The sequence below is a fragment of the Colletotrichum tamarilloi genome (genome assembly GCF_030869305.1).
Source record: "Colletotrichum tamarilloi strain Tom-12 chromosome Unknown Scaffold_22.1, whole genome shotgun sequence".
Lineage (NCBI taxonomy): Eukaryota > Fungi > Ascomycota > Sordariomycetes > Glomerellales > Glomerellaceae > Colletotrichum > Colletotrichum tamarilloi.
Window position 1 is genome coordinate 421,943 of NW_026849405.1, and position 22,762 is coordinate 444,704.

General features: G+C 49.0%; 8 protein-coding genes across 8 annotated transcripts; 1 reads left to right on the forward strand and 7 right to left on the reverse strand.

Annotated features, from left to right (window-relative positions):
• Positions 1-1,244: 1,244 nt before the first annotated feature.
• Positions 1,245-1,442, reverse strand: CTAM01_07338 (uncharacterized protein; the record flags this gene model as incomplete). Its single annotated transcript, XM_060523361.1, has 1 exon — positions 1,245-1,442. The coding sequence occupies one exon, from the start codon at positions 1,440-1,442 to the stop codon at positions 1,245-1,247; it is 198 nt and encodes a 65-aa protein (XP_060382099.1).
• Positions 1,443-3,180: 1,738 nt separating this feature from the next.
• On the reverse strand, positions 3,181-3,975 carry CTAM01_07339 (short chain dehydrogenase; the record flags this gene model as incomplete). The annotated part of the gene is made up of 1 exon (XM_060523362.1): positions 3,181-3,975. One exon carries the CDS (start codon positions 3,973-3,975, stop codon positions 3,181-3,183), a length of 795 nt encoding a protein of 264 aa, XP_060382100.1.
• A 1,213-nt stretch (positions 3,976-5,188) lies between these two features.
• CTAM01_07340 (uncharacterized protein) lies at positions 5,189-6,718 on the reverse strand (the record flags this gene model as incomplete). The annotated part of the gene is made up of 1 exon (XM_060523363.1): positions 5,189-6,718. The coding sequence occupies one exon, from the start codon at positions 6,716-6,718 to the stop codon at positions 5,189-5,191; it is 1,530 nt and encodes a 509-aa protein (XP_060382101.1).
• Positions 6,719-7,371: 653 nt separating this feature from the next.
• Positions 7,372-9,176, reverse strand: CTAM01_07341 (FAD binding domain-containing protein; the record flags this gene model as incomplete). Its single annotated transcript, XM_060523364.1, has 2 exons — positions 7,372-8,469; positions 8,520-9,176. 2 exons carry the CDS (start codon positions 9,174-9,176, stop codon positions 7,372-7,374), a joined length of 1,755 nt encoding a protein of 584 aa, XP_060382102.1.
• Positions 9,177-10,067: 891 nt separating this feature from the next.
• Positions 10,068-10,691, reverse strand: CTAM01_07342 (uncharacterized protein; the record flags this gene model as incomplete). The annotated part of the gene is made up of 1 exon (XM_060523365.1): positions 10,068-10,691. One exon carries the CDS (start codon positions 10,689-10,691, stop codon positions 10,068-10,070), a length of 624 nt encoding a protein of 207 aa, XP_060382103.1.
• Positions 10,692-16,707: 6,016 nt separating this feature from the next.
• CTAM01_07343 (uncharacterized protein) lies at positions 16,708-18,182 on the forward strand (the record flags this gene model as incomplete). Its single annotated transcript, XM_060523366.1, has 5 exons — positions 16,708-16,815; positions 16,874-16,969; positions 17,030-17,066; positions 17,130-17,601; positions 17,672-18,182. The coding sequence occupies 5 exons, from the start codon at positions 16,708-16,710 to the stop codon at positions 18,180-18,182; spliced, it is 1,224 nt and encodes a 407-aa protein (XP_060382104.1).
• Positions 18,183-18,796: 614 nt separating this feature from the next.
• CTAM01_07344 (uncharacterized protein) lies at positions 18,797-19,869 on the reverse strand (the record flags this gene model as incomplete). Its single annotated transcript, XM_060523367.1, has 4 exons — positions 18,797-18,948; positions 19,106-19,196; positions 19,305-19,516; positions 19,593-19,869. 4 exons carry the CDS (start codon positions 19,867-19,869, stop codon positions 18,797-18,799), a joined length of 732 nt encoding a protein of 243 aa, XP_060382105.1.
• A 1,624-nt stretch (positions 19,870-21,493) lies between these two features.
• On the reverse strand, positions 21,494-22,400 carry CTAM01_07345 (uncharacterized protein; the record flags this gene model as incomplete). Its single annotated transcript, XM_060523368.1, has 4 exons — positions 21,494-21,649; positions 21,728-22,115; positions 22,177-22,254; positions 22,318-22,400. 4 exons carry the CDS (start codon positions 22,398-22,400, stop codon positions 21,494-21,496), a joined length of 705 nt encoding a protein of 234 aa, XP_060382106.1.
• Positions 22,401-22,762: the final 362 nt, after the last annotated feature.

Consider the following 22,762-nt stretch of genomic DNA (forward strand, 5'->3'; position numbering starts at 1 on the left):
TGCTTGAGAAGAGTCTTTGGTAAAGATTACGTATTGGAATCGGAGAAGCCCGTCGTGGAAGCTGTGCTGCCTTCCTGGCCAGACTTGTAGATCCTGATCATTTTGCCTTCGCGCACATATCCATGGACTTCTCAGTATGGCACTCGAGATCGTTAGGTTACTCTTGGGGCCTCCCTAAGACTTGAAATAAGCCAGTCTTTAGACGAAATCGACTCTTCTCTATACCCATTACCAAGGCAGTGGGGCCATCGAAGTTGAAATGTGTTGAGAAGCAGAGTGATTTTAGAGTTGGCTTTGACATTGACTATTACTGGGCACTTAGTAGCTTGGTTTGTCAGGAGTCTTTGCTGGTACTAACAGTGACAAAAATATAACGAGACGAGACGAACCTGATTGTCATCGAACCAGGATATCCTACATCAAAGGAGTATATTGCAGGGGATTGGTTTGTGGCTACAATCATGAGTCAGCAATTCATCTACAAGACTACGAAGGCCCTCTGACGATTTTGCAACTTAGACCAATGTATGCTGCGGAGTCATTGCAGCGAATCTAGGTCAGTTGACTTGCCAGCTATCAGGAACTTCGACATGTCACAGTACTCACTATATTTCAAGGTAGACTCCATTGGACGACACATATGATTTGGGAATCCTCCATTTGGATGTTTACATATTTGGGGAAGAATTATGCTTGCTCCGTCGAGTGCATTCCAAAAGCCCGTTGAAGGACTAAATATATCTAATGTTGAAACACATAACCCATCCAAGCCTCGAGCCACGGCTGAAGGCCCAAACATATCTTCAAGCCTTGACACACTCGACGACCTGTAATTCATTATCCATACCATGTACCTTTACCATTCTCAGTCCCGCACGGGTGATGATGTCACTGAAAGCAGTGGCCGTTCTGTCTTTGCCAGCAATATTCAACATTGTGAAGTCCAGCATGCATTCCAAGTCCAAGTCGGAGGCGGATTAGGGATGATGTTGTCGGCGATCAGGAGCCTGCTATCGGATGCCATGGTCTCAGCGATTTGTATTAGTATGTTGACACAAGTCTCATCGCCATAATTATGTAGGCATCGACGTATCCAATAAACCAGAGCGTCTGAGAAAAGCCATGAGTCAAGGTTTCTGTGAGTTTGAACAGGATAATGAAGTACTGACGCTTGATAGGTTGCCTCGTATAAAAGTTGTGGATTTGTAACTTAGCATCTTTCAGCCACGTATCATTCATTGCGGCTACATGATTGAGCACGTCCTCTTTATCTTCGAGAACAACGCGTTCCACTGGGATGTATCAGATTTCCTGCAATATGGCCTTGGCGACGTGACCATTTCCGGCGCCGACGTCCACAAGGACTGCCCGTTGCTCGCCCACGTTTCGGATTTTCTCCTTGATCCAAGTGAAGTCGTATGAGCCGGTGAAATGTGCCGCATATTGTTCAATTTGCATGACTTTCTGGAATTGGTCCCTTCTCTTTGGTTCTTGGTAGTAAACTTCGTACGGCGTTACCTCTGGCTGGCCGAATCCAGAGGCCAGTGGTGTTCGGATCTCAGAATCTGGCTCCCGGCGGCCGTACTTTGCGAAGGATTCTGGTATTTTCACAGAAGGCACGATAGTTTCCTCATACCTGGACCCCTTTAGCACCGAAAGAACATAACTTAGATAAGGTCTACGTTTTCTTACTAGAAACTAAACACGACTGTATCCGTCAAGCCAGGAAGATAGCGTTGGGAGATCTCGGTATGTGCCAAACCCTCTTCACCTACTTGTATCAGTAATCCACGCGCGGTCAGATGTCGTGCAATCCGTTCTTCAATGTCATTAGCATCGGGATGCCGCGCAAAACGGAGCCTTTGATAACCAAAGACTTGTCAGCGTTGAGCTTCTTGGAAAGTTCGTCATACGAGATAGTTCCACTTGGAGGAATTGCTTCAAACGCGTTCCAATCAATGAAAAGCTTCATGACAACGAACTCGCCGAATCCATTGACCCTTGTAGTCTAGTCGGGCATATCAGGCCGGGCAGTACCGATGACCCTTTCCGCAATTTGTGTAATTTTTTCATCCATCTCAGGTTGCTTTAACGGGGATTCAACGAAAGCAGATAGCTTTCCTATAAGGTCAGAAAGCAGCTCAGTGGTGGAAGACATCTCTGAAATGTTGATATATTAAGAGTGAGCTACAGGGTCGCAATTCTAGATAGCAGATCCCATGGCTCATACTGCCGAGTGCGCACTGGCTTTATACAGCCCAAATGAGTTGATATAGAGTTCTCTACATCTCATAAATCAACGCAATGATGGTGTGTGGCTCCCGCGTCTTCGTGTTTCTCGCGTTTACGAGAGGAAACCCACGGCGAGTCCGAAACCGATGGGGCGCAACAGATGAATTCAGCATAACACGAAGTGGGTGCCCATACTGAAGTGTATATTACCGGACCAAGTCAAGATCTTATTACCGGATTCATGGGCGTGCGAGACCAAGAGCAGCATCACAGCGACGATGGTAGCGCACATTCTTCTATCGATATGTGGTCTCGGCAGCGTCAAAGTCCATAAATTTCGTAGCAACTTGCAAACATACCCCTTCGAACTTTCTCGTACACCGCAATTTTGAATCGCATGCTTTACTTCCATTACCAATAGACTATGCTTACAGTCGTGATGAACGATCAACCTGTAGAAATCAATCATATAGAGGACTTCAAAAAACTATGCACAGTAGGTGTGACTCATGGTAGCGATGAAGCACGCTTGTAATATGTCATGTTAGTGATACCGGCATATTTGCTACTTTGATGATCTGAACATGAGTGATGAAGTAGTATGATTGGCTTGTGCAATTTCTATTCCCAATGCTTGCGAAGGTATCCATGAGGTAAACATGAAGAAACGAATACAATGATCACCCAATATTCCACTCACCACTGCATCAGGGGTTGATGGGAGCTTAAATAGGGGATTGCGTATGCCAAGCTCGGATATTGAATCAGACGAAGTATAACCCAATGTTGTTTCTCATGGACTCCGCAGATTTGCCCGGAATGCCCTCTTTAGTGAGACGTCAACATAAGCCTCTGCTCATGGTTGTACAAGCTGGAACAGTATATGTGCTGTAATACTGCAGGATATGCTCGGAGTAGAGCGTTCAATGCGTGAAAGATCAGATCATATCAATGAGCCGAGTACCCCCCATCGACGCAAATGGTTTGCCCTGTGACAGTAGCACTTGCATCACTCGCCAACCATACGGCAACTCCGGCAAAGTCCTCGGCCTTGCCATTACGTCCAGTCATTGTCCGCGCCGCATGTGTCTCCGCCTTCTCCGTATCCGAAAAGACCTCTTCAGTCATCGGAGTGTCCACGAGTCCCGGCGCAATGGCGTTGCACAGAACCCCGCTCGGCGACCAGGCCTCGGCTTGAGAGCGCGTAAGCGACACCAAACCGCCTTTTGCTACACCATAAGCACCGCTGTTGCCAAATGCGCGGAATGACTGCTGGCTGGCAAGATTGATAATGCGTCCGCTTCCGCGCTCTGCCATTCCCGGGCCGAATGCTTGGCCTAAGGCAAACGGGGCAGTTAGGTTCGCGGCGATGGTGTAGTCCCAGTCTCCTTGTGTTATTCGTGACAATGGCGGGCGGTTGTTGACGCCTGCTGCGTTGACGAGGATGTCTGGTATGCCGTGCGCGGACTTGATGCGAGCGCTGGCGTGGTTGAGGTCTGCTAGGTTGGCGAGGTCTGCCGTGATGGACGTCGCGGGGACACCAAGTTGTGTGAGCTGATCGACTGTCGCTGCTAGAGGTTGTGATCTCCGTGCAATGAGTATGATTTTTGCGCCGGCTTGACCTAAGGCGAGGGCAATTTCTTTTCCGATTCCTGAGCTACCACCAGTGACCACTGCTGTTCTGCCCGCCAGACTGAAGAGGCGGGTGAGATAGGTCGGCAGAGTGCTGAGATTTCTCGCCATTGTCCAGAGTATTCTGATCTTACCTGTTCAGTAAGAAAAGGAACCAAAATGACAGAAATCAATATGAAAGATGTAAGAGTTATCGACTTTATGTGACGGTAAGTACGGTAGAAGGTCGGCCTTTACTGTGAGTCGAGGTGGATGTACATGGCGTATTCTTGAAGTGTGACTCTAAGTCAAGTGTGTGTGTGACTAACCGACCCTTGTAAGTCAATTCTGGGGTTAGTGTTTCGAGGCGAGGGATTTCACATGCAGCTACCGGCGTTCATAATACACTTAGAGTGAACTAGGACGCCTGCAACACCCGATACTCCAACTTTTCTAGGTGGGAAATATTGCACGTGACGGACATCAGTTCGGGAGATGATGAACAGCACCAGTTTTTACTACTCAAGCCCTCGACTGGCGAGGTTGGCTTGCATGCACAGGTGAGTTTGGCTGCCAATTGCAAATCCGGCCCAATGCACGGTGGAGGCTGGGAACAGCATGCACGAATGGTATGCAGCAGCAAATGAGAAGGGTAACTGCATCATTGGATAAAGTCGAAGTCTCTAACCCGCCGAACAGGCATCTGTATGTTTGGTTTATTTTCAAAATGCGACATAATCCTCCAAGTGCAGAAGTAAGCGCTTCTTAAGATGTGTATGAGAAGCTCCGGAAGATCGTGACTTAGCGCTAGGCTAGTTCAGGTGACGGTGTCAAGCGCAGTGGCACCTGTCAAGCTAACTCCGATGCTGGCCCCAGATGCGGGGGTTAGCTCAATTGCATTCGTGTGTGGCATTTCGGGACTTCTATGATCAGTTGAAACTCCAGATGTTGACTTCAACCTGTGTATGAGAAATTGGGAACCTTACCACCTTAAACGCCCGGAGAGACTTGAGGGAGACCGCCGCAGAGAAGTATGAAAAGCTATCCGGGGTCTTGCCAGAAGGTCGCTCGAAGATGAAGTAAAGGGGAAGGCTGCCTTTGAGTAACTAGCTGAATACATACGTCTACGTGATGGCACATGACATACTTGAACGAGGAGTTCCACAAGCGCGTATAAGATCATGTTGTGATTGTGTGGTTTCTTATTGGATCTATCGTACTGGATGTTATTATCCAACACTACTACAATGTCATACCCTCGAAGCATTCATCTCTCATCAATCGTCTAATCGTCAAGCATTCCCGTCACTTTCCATAGAACCACATACTACCCAGTGCCCTGAGACTAGAACGGCGGCAGACAGTTCAGTGCAATGAACTGGTTCTTGGGACTGGCATAGAAATGGAACGCAAACAGCCACAAGTATCCGATCGACTTCCCAACTCTTCCACTCATCTTATGATAGAACCGAGGGAAGTAAGTCTGAAGGCCATAGAGAAAGGCCGTTTCCATGATCATCGCGATGTAGTTCAACATCCACCACCAGACCTCCACACCAACGTGGCACTTGATTCCGCAGATATACTCAGTGCCAGCATGGAAGATACCACTAAGGAAGAAGATGAGTCCATTCAGGACCCAGCGAGTCTTTCCCCGGAAAGGTCGCTGACCTACGCCAAGGGTAGTCAAGATCATCTCGCCCAATCCGTTAGTGGTGCGGTAGATGAGTCGATCGAAGTATTTGCTCCAAAAGCGCCGGAGATTCCAGCCTTCGCGGATATCGCCGAAGACCGGAGGCCACTCTTCGGGTTCATCAATGTGAAGCGCTACGAAGAAAAGGGCGACGGTTGAGTGGATGAAGGTGTACCAGTAGAAAGCGCCCCAAACGCCCTCGAAGGCGAAGTAGCAGCGGATAACCACCTCCCGTAGGTCGGTCTCATTTCGAAGGAGACGGCGGAAGTAAGAACGTTTGTGGGGGGCAATGTCTTCATGGGAATACCAGGCGTACGTGTCCCAAACGTAGTCCTTGACACGTTCCAAGATGAAGATGAGAGTGATCTTGGCTATCGTAGCCATGATCCAGCGGTTTCTTGGACTGAGAGAGTTCCAAAAGCGGGCAAAGAGCTGGCTGGTTTTGTTCCAAGCGTTATGGCTGACTCGAAGTACAAAGTAACGGGAACTGTTGATCCGTTCGAGCATACTTTTGTTGTTGTTTGCCTCAGCCGAGCTCTGATCCAAGTTTTCATTGTTGATGGTGGCTTTCTCGGCGGATGTCTCTTCGATCGTAGCTGTGATGGATGCTTCTGCGAGCTGCCTCTTGCGCTCTTCGTCTGCCATGATCAAGTGGAGGACAGGAGCCGGACGACTGGTGTTGACAAAGCGTGCGTTCCACATGAGTTTGTAGGTGGCGAGGATGCGTTGTCCCCAAGGAAGTTTCTTTTGCTCTTGAGTAACGGCGATATCTTCCCATAGTATCATAACAGCTGCACCCATGTTTTGAATGACGAGTACCTGAACAAGGGTGATCTTGACAGCGTAGAAGATTGGTAGGTTGGAGACTTGTTGAATGATAGCGGCTGCCAAGGCGAGGGATGCACCGACGAAGGCTGTGCGATATCGGCCATTGGAGTTGAAGGCGATTGCGAGAGAAGCCAAGTTGAGAATGTAGATCAGAGCTGGGTAGAAGAGTATGTCTGTCTGAATCAGATATCTCTGTGACCGGATATGGTCGAGAAAGTGATTGGCCAATGATTCCCATATTCCAATGGGCTCGCCGTACATGTGATCCCAGTCTGAATCTGTCCAATTCCATTCGGGGCCAGTGTAGTTCCATAGGCTTGCCTGTTCCTCAATAGTAGGCGGCATGATATCCATCTTCGGAATAGAAGCTATAGTTGAATTGATATCCATGGCGAGATTATCGTCCAGGGGTTTCCAAAAACAATGGCAGAAATGTGCTTCAAGTCTGTTACTTGCAGGCAGACTTGCGTGGCTCAAACGGATATCTCAGGGCGTGGAAATGTGAATGGAGGATGGATTGAGCATTGATGTGCGACTAATAGAGGATGGGAGAGCGCTTCTTATAGGGTCAGAAACCTGGACCTCTTCCTTGGAATGCAAGAGAGTTTGGCCGTTAGACGGCGCACAAGTGTACCTTACCTTACTGGCTGGTAGACTTCAAACCTTCAGTCTACATGTATGGCTTCATCCTGACCGGGAGTTTTAACTGGAGAACAATCGGATGGGTATGGATTCAAGGGTAGCTCCGATAGGATTGAACAGACTCAAAACACATTTCAGTGATGCACCTATCTCCTATAGTTTCTCGGTTTCCTAGACACACAGGCGACTTTTGGGCGATAATAGGCGGAGCACTGAGAGCGGTTGGAGGGATCGGATCCATCGTCTCACTACTTACTTGCCACAGTAATAAATTGAAGTGTGCTACATTGTGTCTGAAGAAGGTAAGTAGAAATAAATACCGATAGACATTCGAGCATATGCTGCTTGCTTTCTCCCCCGGATTATCAAACCACCCGGCACAGTCTTCCATTCTCGTGGGGGAGCTTATTTTCGGTGACAACTTCCCAGAACTCACTACCGACAGCAGTCGCAGCATAGAAAACATCCTCAGGGTCCCATCTACGTTTCAGCTCCAGCAACCGAGGGTATTTGCTGTCGCCATAGAACGACTGTTGGAAATTCGGCTCCATCCTGTCCGACTCAGCAAGGTATGAGCCAGCACCTGGAGAGACATCTCTCCACCGCTGCATATCTCCGAAAGTGAAACCTTTGCGGGCTTCTAAAATTTCCTCCGCGGTGGCATTTATGGACCACCTGACGGACTGGAGAGCGAACAAGATATTCTCGCGCCAGGCTGGGTTGACAGCGTTGTCTGGGTCATCGGGACTGATGGCCTTGATGTTGAATCCAACAAAGACGTGATTAGTCTCGAGGGATGTGCGGATAGCTTCAAAAGTGGCCTGCTTCAGCTCTTCGCTTTCGAAATTCTTGCGGGGAAAGAGACGCGAACCGCTTTGAACGTTTACCTTCTCGACTACCTCGAGCGGGAAGAAGTCTTTCCAGGCAGGATAGAAGCTTTGGTATTCTGTGATATTAGGTTCGAACCTAATCCCGAGATCGTGGAGCTTGGTGAACCATGGGTCTAGCAAACTGGTCACTTCCTTTGCTGTCTTGTTGGGTGCGAAGAAGGGCGTCATCTGGAAGAGAAAATTCCCAGGGCTTGGGTTGTTGTGCAACAAGAGGAAGTACGAGTACGTGCCATTGTCGGCGTTGTGAATAAAAGAGTCGAAGTAGCTGCGTACACCACTCCAAAAAGTCTCGTTGGACAGACCGTCCGCCGTAGAGAATTTGAACGCCGAGGCAGTTGTGGGAACGTCTGGAAAGGCCTTGACTGTGACCGAGATTGCTACAGCAAAGGTCGAGCCACCACCACCTCGAAGCGCCCAAAATAGATCAGCATTTTGGCTGTGGTCTGCAGTCACAAGGTCTCCGTCCGCTGTCACGACCTCGAAGGCCAGGGCTTGGTCTGCCCCAGTACCATATATCGAACTCAGGGGAGAATGGCCTCCACCCTGTATGTACCCTCCCATCACCCCAACAGTCTAGGAAAAGTTAGTTCCAATATCGTTCAGTACTATCTTGGTCAACGCACCTGTCCTTCGCCACCAACAACAACTCTACCGTATTCAGACGCCACCTTGTATATCTCGAAAGCTTGAACACCGGTGCCACATTTGAAAGCAGGACCAGAGTATCCCTCGGTATCGTCGATAATATTCTCGATGAATTCAATGCTTTTCAGGTGATGTGTCCATATACTCAATGACTCTCCACCACCCGATTTGCCTGAGAAGTCATGTCCTGTATTCTTGACTACCAGTCTCACACCCGTCTCTTTGGCAAACTTAACGCCTTCTTGTACGTGCTTGGCAGAAGTGGCATTAATTACGTACCACGGGAATCCACCCATGGTACAGTTGCCAGAGTCGTAAATGTTGGGTGGCAAACACGTGAGACCCTGATAGACGGGCGAGAACATTTCGATAGGGTCATCAAGGTGGGTGTAGGAGTTCGTCCAAGTGGCCGTCATGCTGGCACAGGCGGCCTCATCGTACTCGGCGCCACTGTAGCATGCTGCTGCCTGCGGTCGTGGCTTAAGGAGGCGGTTTTCTACCCGTTCATTGAGAGCCGCCCAAGCTTCGTCAGAGGGCCAGGAGATGTCACCTGGATATACTTTGCAACGAGCCGATGCGATGTCTGCTGAAGCCACCAGAGCGTACAAAAGTATCGCTGACAGTCGAGAAGCCATGGCTTAATTGCGCTGACAGAGCTGTCATGCATAAAAGTGTAGCAGATGCCGGCCCCAAATCTTGGATGAAGATTCAGACACTATGCCGCGTTTTAAGATGAAAACTTCATAATCAACCTTCTTTATAGATTTTGGGAATGAAAAGTGCGGGGAGGATTTCTTTTTTAGCGTTGCAGTAAGAATGGCGAGCCCTCATCATCGTTCCCCTGTCATGTTAAGCCAAGATGACGATCTTCACTAGAAACAGAGGAGATTTCCGTAGCATGTCAGCGTCGTACCGAATTTCCACGCTATTGACCAGCGTCAACTTGAATTCGTATCTGAGTCTTGACTCGTCCATGCTGAAACCTCCAGGAGACTCCACGTCGGCAATTGATACAACGGTTTACACGGAGACTTCGCAAGTCGCGGGCATCCAGGCTAACTCACATCATGTTGCCTAAGTAAGAATCATTACACGGTTCAGTTCTCTTGTGCTTGAGATACCTAGAAATAGAGGGGGAATCACACGAATTGCGAAAGACTTCATTTCATATCAATTTTTTGAATCTACCCTGACACCGATAGACTGTCCAAACTCGAAGAAAGAATTACTGCATTTGCTGCGTGGTGGTCGTCTGATCTGAATCTTCTTGCTTCGCAGTCATTAAAAGCTGGAAATCCATTGCGAAAGTTGGTACTAAGCCCCCTTTCCTCTTGTGAAACTGATAACTCAAAAGCTATGGCGTACATTCGTCATATGTTGTGGTTTTCGTAGGTATGTCCGACTTGGAGTGTATTGACAACTCCGTGTGTTTTCGTGTATGATCGCGTATGTTCGCTCGGCTCTTATTCTAGCTGAGATCATTTTGAACCATGAAGTTGACGCTGCACTCGTGAGATGCGGGGAAATCAAGCAGCCCGTGCAGCGCCGTTGAGATCTTGGCTCAGGTTTTGGCTGTTGTTTCCAACGGTACTATTTGGAACGTTGCCGAAGGATGATGAGGATCCATTCCCGTTGTTGATCTGGTTTTGGAATCCATCCCAGGGTTGAGCTGCTTGGTTCGCTATGTTGCTGGAATTTCCGGCCCTAGGTCCACTTCCGTGACCAGCAAATTGTTGATTCTGAACATCGTTCGAGGTTTGTGTCACTTGATTCCTCGGGATCCCTAACCAAAGAGTAACCTCCCTCATACAGACCGTTCCGTGGTTGCACATGAGTGACACCTTGCCTTGCATTTTCATGCATGTCGACATGACTATATTCCGTGTAAAGTCGTCTAGTTTTTGGACCTCTGGGTCCGTCAAGCCTGAGACATAGAGACCAATCTGTCCATGCATGGGGTTCAAACTCGGATCGAGATCGGTCGTGAATCCGCTAAAAGAGGCCTGTTTGAAGATGAATCGTTTTCGGATCAGGTTGGGTGGTTGCGGATTGCTGCCGGGCGAGACTACTTCGAAGAAGTGATCAGGGCGTGAAAGGTATCCCTGCAGAAAGACGGAGAATGTCTCCGTTTGAGGCGAGGCGACGGCCATGGTGTTTTTTCTCTTTTTTCTGGTAGCAAATGAGCAATAAAATCGGTCTTATTGGAGTGTTCAGATAGTATTTTCGGGGGTGCAAATGGTGAAAGAGATTAGATTGCGTCCGGCTAACGATTACAATTTATAGCACCCTAGCCGGAGGCTTTTTTGCATGAGGGACGCGTTACATACCAAATAGCCTCGTCGCCTTATGTAGCAGCTTGAAGTAGTGGCGGAGACAGAATCAGCGAATCGAATTCCTTACCAAGGCACTCTGTAACCTAGATCAAGACGATGGAAGCCAAAGCTGGCCACTCAGCGTCATGATATGTGACACGTTCAACGCATGCTTTAAGGTAGATAAGGTGGCTGAACTCGAAAAGTTAGACTGAGCCGCGAAGGTACCCTCAATTATGGTCAGACCACGGGTGTAGCAATTCTTAATAGTACATAGACGTGTGAGAGATCAATAGGGGGCTTGCTTCAGCAGCAGTTCAACACTGGAATGAAGAATCGTAAGACGTGCTGAAAGCCTGTGATATTTGGTGATGAAGCACGATCACGAATTCATGGCAGGAATCCGAGCCAATGTTGCTGAAGCTTGCCCTATATTACTCTCCCGTATGCGCGTAGCCACACCCGAGAGACGGATGCATCATGTAGCCGGTTCTGGTAAATAGAAACTTCCGTGAAATTATTTCTGGAAGCCACTTTCATGTCCTCAGCATGTAAACTTTCCATCTGAGAAGTAGTAACTGTGACTGTGTGTGCCGACATTGAGCGATCTTTGCTACTCATGACCTATCACTGCAGCATTCCGCCAGCAGGAATGAGTTCTGCTAGGGGGGCTGTGTCAGTTGGCTGGGCGGGCTGTGTCCCACTTCTCCTAGACTAATTCGACCAATGAGAGGCCAGGGATTATTCCGACCGATTTCTAGGTACTACTGCTAATTGCCCACTTCTACTTCTACTTTTACTTCCACTTGCCTACTTTAACTTATTAACTCCAACCTCGCCGTCGCTTTTTATAAAAAGTGAAGCTATTGCGAATCAAAATTAATAGAAATCGAGATTCGTCGAGATCTCTTGATTACTATAATAAAAGCTAAAATAATTTTCGAATTATATAAGTTTACGTAAGCCGGTTCTGCGCGAGGCTGGTAGTGGAAAGCTGGAATTATTAATTGCTTGCCGTAGTTAGCTGAGAAAATCGCGATTATCCTATTGGTTAGAAAAAGTGGGACACAGCCCGCCCAGCCAACTAACACAGCCCCCCTAGCAGAACTCGCAGGAATACTCCCGGATCATCCTGATCTGTGATCACATAGGCGACCCGGCGGAATTTGGCATTATGTAGCAAGTCTAGGGACTTGCTTTTTTGAAGTACCTTGAGCGTTTCTTTCCTCTCGTTGGTGTGCCGAGTCCGCCGGTTTTCTTCCCAGAGGGCATTCATTCTTACTTCCAGTTGCATCTGTGCGTTTCAGGTTGGAGTATAGCGATACCCTGAGGAATTTCTGCATTTCACCTGTGGTAGGGAGACTGAGTCTCATTGTTTGCCCCTGCTAGCTTCAAACACCGCTTCCGTAGTCTCAAGGTCTCATTAAGTTATCTCTGCCCCTTCCTTAAGCGGCATCAGCCGAGTAATATAGCCACGACGGTGATGATTCCAAGAAATGCATTGTAACTTGAGTCGGGTTACAAAATTTCATCTCTTGAGGTAAGCGTGAGATTATGCCTTCACCATTTCCTCGAGCCTTCACACCGCATGAGCTTCCTGACTCAGGTCCTCATGAATCTGCGCCTGGGCTACGGTAACATGCTAGGCGTCTTGAAGCCTATTTGTCTGAGTTTTGAACTGTACGGTATTCTTAGCAGTACTGTTTCGGAAAAAAGGACACTAACCAGAATAAAGCAGAAGTATCGTTGTTTGGCATGTCTGGATATCACATAGAGTGAGCTCAAGCTCAGACTATTTGGCACTATTCAGGTATTAAGTCAACGGTGTGCAGCCTTTCCATCGAAAGATGCATTCTAGGTAAGTTGCATGGGCGTTGCTTTAGATGATGTTCAGAAGGTCTCTGTTTCTGTAAAGTCTGACGGTGTGGTTGCTGGGACGATGAAGTATTGTTGAGTACATAGTAATTGTATTATTTAGTCGTAAAGTCACCCAATAGTCAAGGCTACGTGGGAGGTTAGATGAGATGATGCGAGGCCCTGTAGATGCTAGCGCCGGATACTAAAGATGCACCCTGAAGAACTAGATCGCGTCGACCCAGCGCGCTTCGAGCCGAATCGAAGTGGGACTGAGGAACAAGGACCTCGACATGGATAGCTCTGGAATCTTGTTGTGCCAGAACCCCACGGGAGCAATCTCCCTTAGCAATCGTGGTGACTGTTGACGGAAACGGAACCCCGAACATGAAATCAAACATTGGACAAACCGTTGAGGGTGCCACTGATTCGACGTTGATATCGAGCCTTTGACGCAATTGACTTTTGATCCAGAATCAAACGCTCAGTGGACCAATATGACCTCGCTCGCCGCCACCTTTGTTTCGGCGAGGCAGGCTCTTAGTTCCGGTGCCCGTACCGTCTCCGGGTCGGGATTATGAAGCAGGAAACCTAGTGGGATTACCATCGAGAATTCTCCCAAAGAACGCGTATGGACCCTCCTACAAGTATTGGCAATAGGAGAAAGTAGAACGTCTGCCTGCCGCTCTTGTCTAAGTGCAGGATTGGCAGCAGCGCCCTTGGCGTCGCGATGCCAGATTGCTGGGCCGCAGCAGGACGAATAATGCCCTGATCCATCCCCGATGCGGTTCTTATGTGAATAAGCCAGCGGTCATGGTAATCAGGCCGCGAACCACAATCCTCGGATGCGATTTCCGCCGACCAAGGAGCCTTAGTACCCTGGAACTTATTCTTTTGAAGGTCTTTCGGCCGGAAGAGTCTCTAGCTCACGTGGGTCCGAACCGACACAGCCGCCGGACTCTCAGCCCCGGCGCCACGAACATGAGCCAGACCTCATTCTGGCCGGAAGGTCGATAACGCTTTGGCCAATATCGGCCGATGCCCCACTCCATCGGATTCACAAATCGGGCAAAGGAGAGTAGGCTATAATGCCATAGTCTCTGGTGAGGCTGGCTTGTGGTGCTGTCAGGATAGCCTGATGACCTGAACGTCGCGTGGCAGTCGGAGTCCGTGAGGCAAAGACATCTGGGTGGTGGCTTGCTGTTGACATGTGCATTCGTTGTTGTGAGAGACATCATGAAACGAGACAATATGCTGGCAACAGCCGGATGCGGCTTTGATTCTGAGCCCAAGGACTCGATGAATAGTGAAGACAGTAATTATCGTTATTAAATAGGCTATTACTGGCTTCAATGTTCATCAGTTGTGTTGAAGGCATCCCGTCGGCATGGCTTTATGCACCATTCCATCCACACAAACGTGATCTTCTGTGCTTGAAACATTTGAGATGTTTCGACTCCATTAACGAGAATCTGAAGGTTATGAGGCGCTTCTTAGGGATGATTTCGGTGGCTTTTGCCTGTCATATGGAGTGCCGGCGCCAGGACATCACGCTCGCAGAGGCAGGAAGAGGCACCGGCCAAGGCTGAGCTACGCCAACATGATCGATCATCGAAGTTTAACCATAAACTCATTCGATGTATTGGTGAACCCAGTTCGACTCATGCGTCTTCTTGTAAACAATTCACGGGGCGCTTCCCGATGCCAGACCGTTCTCAGAGGAGGTCTATGCTGCCTCCCGACGCGAGATAATCTCGATTTCTCAAAGAAGATGTGGCTGAAACCCTGCCCAAAATGGACTCACTGTCAGACGAGTTAAACTGCATCTGACTCGGAGGAATTCCAGATTGTTGGAATCGAACCAGCTCTCTAGGTATATCGCTAAAGTTATCGCTGGACCCAAGTCAACGGTGCCGGAGGACTACGGTGGCTTGCGCAGAGGCCATGCGGAAGCGAGCTGGCTGAATTGAAGCGGCATGCTTAGCTAGAACTGGCATCTTCTCCGTGGCAGAGGTCAGAATTAGTAGATGTAGATTGAGTTGCCATGAGTTTTCTTTGCTATGAGCAGCCGGTGATTGTTTCATGCAATAGTAGTTGACCAAGTGAGAGCCGACTTACCATGAGTGGGAAATCAATCGTGACAACGCCCAAACTTTTGATACGACGCTTAACTATCGATAATCCCCAGGCCAAGTTCGCCAGCTCAGTGCCAGCGTTGCACAGCTTGCTTATTCCGGTGGCCAAAGCTCTCTGGTCTGGCTAGATCTACCAATGGGTGTCGATCATCCCGCGGCCCCTCAGCATGTCTCACCAAGGGAGTCTTGTCCATCGACGTAGCAAAAGCCTTCTAGGACCATTTGGGCCGGCAGTAAAAGAAAAAGGCAAGTCCGGGAAGCCGGTAGGTAGGTAATAAAGAAACATGGTCCGGATGCGATTGAAGAGTAAGCACAGAGACAATCGTCACTGATCCAGCGATCTCCACTCAAGCTAGCCGTAGATCCTGAACGGAGGGCTCTTAGAAAGACCCCGGACTGCCTTGGCCCCAGACGGTCCGACGCCGCGGCTGTCCGAGCGAACCCTCCAGGCTCGACTTGCCCGATGCTGATACGCCAATTCCCCTCGTTTGGACGTGGTGGTCCTGCAGGGGAGCGGATGCAACGAACAAGACTGGTGTCTTGTGTGTGTTGTTCGTCCCTTCATCTGTTTCCCACCCCTCAAAAAATGGCAGAAATCCAAGAAAGGAAGGCCAGTCGGTAGGCGAAGTCCCCGACAAGTTGCGCCTCTGCGATGAAAGACGGGACGATGGCTGTTCATGTTGCATTTGCCTTCCAGGAAGGGCCAAGGAGTCCGTCCGCACAACCCCTTTGTGATTTATGATGATGTGATGAGTGTTTGCTTGTCACTTTATCGTCTAAGCGAAGAAATACGACTGTGAAAGGAGATGTGGAAGAAATGGGAATGGGGCAAAAACGCACGACATTTCAAACATGTCCAAGTCTATCTGCATGCTGCACGCTCGGGGCCACTCCAATAAAAACGTCTAACGCTGCAGAAGGAATAGAGAAGCAACGGTGAGCGGCATGGAAGAAAAAAGAAGAGAGGGCGCAGAAGCAAACACCAAGACATTTCCACTGTGAGCAGCAATTTTGGGTTGGCCGAAAATTACGTATGTTTGCCATTTATTTTTAATTATCCAGGGCGTTTCTTATTGACCTGTTCGCACTTTGATCGGCTGATCGGCTTGTGGAGTCTCTCTCATCTGGGTGGGAAAGTTGGGGAACTGAATCGAGTCTCCATTCCAAGGGTGAGATTTGCGAGGAGCAAGAACTAGAGAGTAAGAGAGAGGGATTCGACGGGGACGAGACCACCTCAGCTCGTACCATGTAAACCTGCATGTACTTACGCAGTCCACTGAACAAAACTTAACATAGAGTGAGTGGCAAGGAAGCCTCGAACCTTGAGGCCTTCGTCCCAATGCCAGCCATGAGCGATCTTGACCGTCTTTGTCCACGCAAAACGCCAGTGCTATCTGCATCAGGTGAAACAAGTTCGCCAGCAACAAAAAGGCACTTGGTTAGCCGTGTCCCCGAACCCGTTTCCGGAATGCACATACCACGTGTGCAGGGGCCCTGGAGCTGACGGCTTTCTCGAGGTACCGCACTGCAGGGTGTTGCGCGCACCACTTTCTGGAGCTACTCAAACACCCCCAGTCAGGTTCATCTCGAGAACGGCTCGACGGAGGGCTTGACTTCGGGAACCATTTATCATTGCTGCCCCTCCCCCCTTCGCTCTTGTCCAACCTTTCCAACCCCTCTAGGTTGTCTCCATTGAATCCCGAATGAGTTGTCTTATTTGACCATCCGCCGACTCTTGCTGGCCAACGGCTGAGAACTGCGATTCGAAATCTACCCGCGAGCTGGACTTCGACCTACGGAATTCGAAGTCTCACCCCCGAGTATGCAAACGGCAACGGCCCCGATCTCGAGAACCCTTGTAGAAAATGGGCGGCTCCATACTTGAATTACTCGGCAAAGCCGACAACCTCAAAGACCCTGTGCCGGTTCTCAACCAACGACCTGCGGTCCTGGCTATGGTCGTTTCCTTTCTGGTACTTGATGCCCATGAACCACTTCCAGACAATTCTAGCTTCTGACCATTTACCGTAGCTTGTCGCCTGGATATGCGGTGCCTTTCGACTCTATGTCCGGTTATTTATTGCTCGGTGTCCGGGATGGGATGACTTCTTCGTTGTGTTATCTTTGGTATGTAGCTATCAGGCAACCGTTTCGCATTATTTTCAATGTCTAACATTTTGCCCGCAGCTCACAAGCCTGCTTTTATCTATAGCAACGTGTGTGGGTAAGTGTCTTCATTCTATGGCGCCTACCTACGAAAGAAAGGTCCACTAACTCTTCAATGCAGCCACGGATTATGGGCTGGGCAAGCACTTTCTATTACTTGGAGTTAACGGCATGCAAAATTTCATCAAAGCCTTTTATGTCTGCAACGGCGCATACCCAATGGCAACAGCCCTCATCAAATTGGCCTTACTGTTTCAATATCTACGAATGTTTGAACGCAACACGAAGTCTCGAATCGTTACCATTATCGTCATTTACATCACCGCACTATGGGGTGTAGCTTACTCCTTCATTGCCTGGATCCCCTGCCTTCCCGTGTCGGCCTTTTGGGACCTTTCATCGACTACGGATACTCGATGGGCATTTGGCTCCCGCGACCCCATTATCTTTGCGAAAAGCTTTGAAAGCCACGTCGGAATGAATGTTGCACTGGACCTGATTGTATTTGCGATACCTATTCCCTTGTTCCTGGAGGCTGGAACTCGGACGAAGTCGCGCTTGGGCCTGCTTGGTCTGTTCACCATGGGTGTTCTGTAAGTTCCATGTCTTAAACTTCCTTTCCATCTCAAAGCGAACACTTCCCGTCTGACTCAATTTCGCTAGCGTGAACGTTCTTGGAATCTTCCGTCTCATCGGCATTTCACACTCGAGAGCGGGCACTTATCCGACCCTCGATCCCAGCTGGTACGGCTGCGTGCCCATCGTTCTCGCTGCGGTTGAGATCAACTTGGCGACGATTTGCGCCTCGTTACCCGTCTTCTGGCCCACCCTACAGAGTAGCATCGGCCACATCTTTATCACAAAAGAGATCGAGATTACATCGGAGATACGCCGTCTCAGCAGTCTCCGTGACGAAGAGGCCACCGCTGAGCTATGCGACTTTCCATCACCACAAAAACCGAGCAAGACGTATGGAGGAGTCGAGGTAAATGAGAGATGGTGTATCAATGAGTCCCCGTTGAGGTCAACAAAAGTTGAGGTCGAATCAAGGGGACTTCACACAAAGCCGAGCGAAATGTCGCTATTTTCCGAAGGGTTCAAGAGGATAGCGGACGACCAGGAGTCACATGATCGTCTCGTCCCGTCCCCATCACGCAGTCGATTGAGACCATGATTAATAAAAGTTCCATTTCACCTTCATGAATTACTTGGCGATGTATCTACATCGGATTGAGCATTCTCTAAGCACATGTTATCTATAAAGTGCGTAATGCAACTTAAGCTTACATTGGAGTGTGATAATGAGTGCCCCATCCCCTCACCCACACATAATCTAGCAGTGGTATGGGATTCAATTGACTCTCGGGAACTCTCCAGACAACATCGCCGCAATATTGCCGTCTTAAGCGACTTGCAATCACAAGCTAGGACAAATGGGGATGCCTCCGATGTTGATTCAGTAGTGAAACTTTATCCGAGCACATCGACCACCGTGGCTGTCTTTTGTCTTTTGTCTGCCAGACCCTAAACCGCAATAGCCCGCGCCTCAACTTGTGCACGGATTCTCCTCCCAGACCAGCGGCGGCTCAACCAAGATTCGACACACTAGGACAGCGGCCGATGTAGCTCATCAGTCTTGGGCGGCTATTGGTCGCTGTACGACGGATTCGTATAATCGGATGCTGCGACTAGAGTGCAGAAGCCGCTGTAACACACTAGACTGAGATGGTATAGTTGATAGCTCAAACAAGTTATACTCGTAGCAAAACGGACCACCGTGGATATCCATCACGTCGCTAATGGGGATACCTGTCCAAAATTAGGGTACTTGAGAAGGTACTGCAACGTGTTGTTCTCGTACGGTACGTCACCGAAGAAGTTGAATGGGTACGCGAACATGGTGTCCGGGCCACCGATAGCGGTTTTGCGCGCGGGCCAGTCTATGACCATCGTTAGCAAGATCGAGCCTACGACTCCTTTTAACGTTTTCTTATGCTGGGGAAAACGGGGCGCCTAGCCGCTTGTCCAAGTGCCTTGGTCTGTTCACAAGTGGCACTGAAACGAAAGTCAAGTTCGTGAGCAGAAAAGGATGCTTACCTCGTCGCTGCCAGTCGTTCCAGATCTTGTCCAGTGCACCGTGGACGAAGTAGAAGAGTGGATCGCCGGGGGAGGAGTACATGTCCGCATTCTGGTCCTGGCCATTAGCTTCCTCAGACCACACAACTTCACAACTAACAAAGTAAAGAACCAAAAAGGGCCGTAAAATGGGAAAGGATCATCGTCTGATCAGACGTACCTTGCCAACAGCACCGCCAATGCCAAGATGTATGCCCGCGTGGAGAGTCAGGCCGTCAAACTCGAAACTGTAGCCCTGAATATGAGAGTTGAATTCGCCATAGGTCGGCGCAGAGAGCGCACGGTCAATGATTTCGTCTCTCAGGGCACTGGCAACGAGGGTGGGACTGAAATCTTGACGCAGGCAATGGGGGTACGATTCAACGGAGGACCCTATTGCCAGGATGTGAAGTCAGCAGATGCCGGGCAGGGGCAGAAGCCTTGTGGTTTGCGGAAATTCACAACGCACCAAGACCTATGGGAACCGTGGGATTTGCAAATGGACCCTCCTGGACGCATCCTCCTCCGCTCCTTCCCGGAATTTCCGCGGGGGTCTTGACTGGGAACTCCTCGTCATCACTGATATCCTCGATATACGGCCCGTTACCCCCGAAACCGTATATGTTGTCGAAGATTGGCGACTTGACGAAGCTTTCCGCAGTATTTTCAAGACTCAAGTCCCAGTAGGGTAGTGTTCCTTGGTAAGAGCATTTGTTCCTCAGCTCAGATTCGAAGAGAAACATCATCTACCGATGCCAGCTGCGATTGACATATTTAGAAAATGATCGAAGTAAGTTTGGAGTTATCTCTTACGGGAGGAAAGAACCCTGTACCAACATCAGTATACTGAAACTACCTGCTGATTTGCCACGCGGATTGGGCTGACTCACATTGAAGTGCAGCTGCTCTGGGGCATAGGTAGATGTGCATTCTCTGGAAGTGATCCCACCGGGTCTTGGCACCATGCTACAGATAATTGCCCTCTGACGGCAGGGACGTCAAGCATTTGATAGCATCAATGCAGCTGGATCTCTATTCCAGTGATAGTTATCGGACCAGAGGGCTCCGATAGCACCCCAGGCTAATCTGATTCGATGGGGCACCAGCGATGATATGATCGCCCGCCAGATCAAGAATGGCCGGAGCGACGGTCGCGAAGAGACGCATGATAATTTAGTAGAGAAGTTCCAGAGCTGAGAGTACTGGCATAGTCCCAGGAAAGAAAAGATTGAACTGGATCTGAGTCTCTACTTTGGGCAGGCGCTGGAGGCAGATCGGTCCACCTTTGAGGGAAACCAACGTATTTCCAAGGTCGGTACGCGCTTGCGGACAAAGTCCATTTTCAGTCTACACGGAGGACAAGAGATGAACAGACTGCATTCCGCGTGCCACGATACGTTCTCGCGGCACAATCAGGCCCTTCTGAACGTGAGACTTTCTACTGGCATCAAGATGCAAGTTGGTTGCGATGCGTCTTCGAATTCAAGACGCCCTGACTCCGGACGTATGCATCATGGGGGACCGCGTATTCTCCGGCTAGGACTCTGCTAGTTAGTGACGGTCGATGGTCCGATCGGACGATGTTGTGGAGGTTACCTCGAGACCCGCTCGTAATGCCTGTTTCCCAACGCTTCCGACCCTTGCGTTTGAGATTATTCTAGGGGCCCTGCTCACCGATCACACTAGTTTTACGCTACCGTCGACTGCCCCTTTCAAGGGTAGAGAGATGAGTTGCGGAAGTTTGAAGAAGATTGGAGAAATGAAGTTCAACTCAAGTAAAGGATGGTGGGGAGGTCAAGACTCCTGATCGTGATTTAGACTTTGATGAATGCTCGACTTAAGTTTGACACAATTAAGGTACCCAGCAGGCCAGCCCTAGCTCATTCACTGTTACCTCAGGATCAGGCCAACGTAGCTTCTTAGCAAGGGTCTGAACATAATGGAAGAGGAGCTTTAGATCCTTTGAGGCTTATCTTGTCTGGTTGTGTGGCGGTGAGAAGTCAGTGATGATACAGATTGCCCAGCTCCAAGTGTCGCTGGCTGACTCATCCGCCCGGGCAACGTCGTGCCCTCTTTGGCTGAAACCCAGTAGGCTTTAATATGTTTCAGATCAGATAAAATGAAATCGAATGAAATGATATCAGATCAATCATCAAGATCATATAGACTAATGATCTTTTCTCGTCAGTCGACAAGAACTACTTTCCACAGAATCGTGAGTCACATAACGTAATGAATCCGCCAAGACTGCAATGCCGAACAAGATTGTTAGGATCAGTGAGTGCGATGAGGTAACCAGGGAAAGCTGTAGAACGAGGGCTATCAATAAAATCGACGATGTGACGCGCTACCTCACAAAATTAGCGGCCTCTAAATTTCCGGCATTTGATATTGCTCTTGCGTGACCTGGACTATCAGATCTGCCATCATCAGTTCAATGGCAAGTTTGACACTATAGACTATCGGGTGGATACAAGTGTAAATAAAGGAATTCGGTAGAACAAGCACAACGACAAGCAGGGCGATCTTTGTACGACGAATCAGCGATGCTCTTAAGGCAGTTCTCGGAAACGACTTGAATGAAGGAAATACGCTGCGACCTACATCCATAGACAGCGAAAGTATTATAGCAGCGATGTTGAGATTGAACAACAATCGATATTTTGTCAGACCGTTGGCGATCAGTTCATGATGGACCTTCCATGTGAACGCCAAGTTGAGTAAGAGATCAGTTAGCAGACCAAAGGCCTTGTCGATAGGGGCGTAGAATTTTTGGATATGTGGACCCAGCGTAGGGTAGGTCGCTTGTATCAGAAATATCATGCAGATGACAGTAGCGTTCATTATGCCAATAATCACAAGCAATACGCATTTCATGATCCTAACTTTCTTCTTATCTGTCATGATAAGTCCTAGTCGGTTCGCAATGATTTGAGGTGTAAGCTGCGTTTGAAACACCCAGAGCAAGATATCCGCAGCGCTAAACCCGGGGCTGTTTTCGTTAACAAACGATTAAAAAGTAGGTTACAGGAGTTTAGGCGTACATTACCGACCTTTTTAGAATGTGTCCAACAATGAAGAGCCAGTCGATAATCGCTTGAGTGGGGCTAGCAAGAAGTAAAATCCAGATCCTATTGAGTGTTATTTTCTGGAGATTTAGTGATGCTGCTCATACGCAGGAAGGCTTGACTGACATCCAGCTGTAAAGATTGGTAAACGACTTGGTTTTTGAGTAAATGTGCGAAGTCTGTTTCAACACCTTTCCAAAATTGAGCATCGTCAAGCCTATGACGATACCGAGTAAGATGCTGGTGGTGGTCTCGAGGTAGCAGTCCCCCGTTTGGGAGACTTGTGCAGCCATGGAGGGTGGGAAAAGATGGGTGTTTGTTTTCCCGGGCTCCCAGGGATTCAGCGGATCAGTGGTTCAATCTCAGGGTTTGGACATCAAAACGTGAGCGACGTAGCCTCGTGTGCACGACGTCTCCATCTTTATCTATCTCACGGCAGAGCATCACGCAATCAAACCTTTGTACGATTTACCAGCCGTGGAATAGCTCAGGCCAAGATGCCAAGCCCCTTGACTGCTGCCCCATGGTTGGAAGTCGTTATGGGCTAGTCCAAGCCCCCAGTACATGCTTC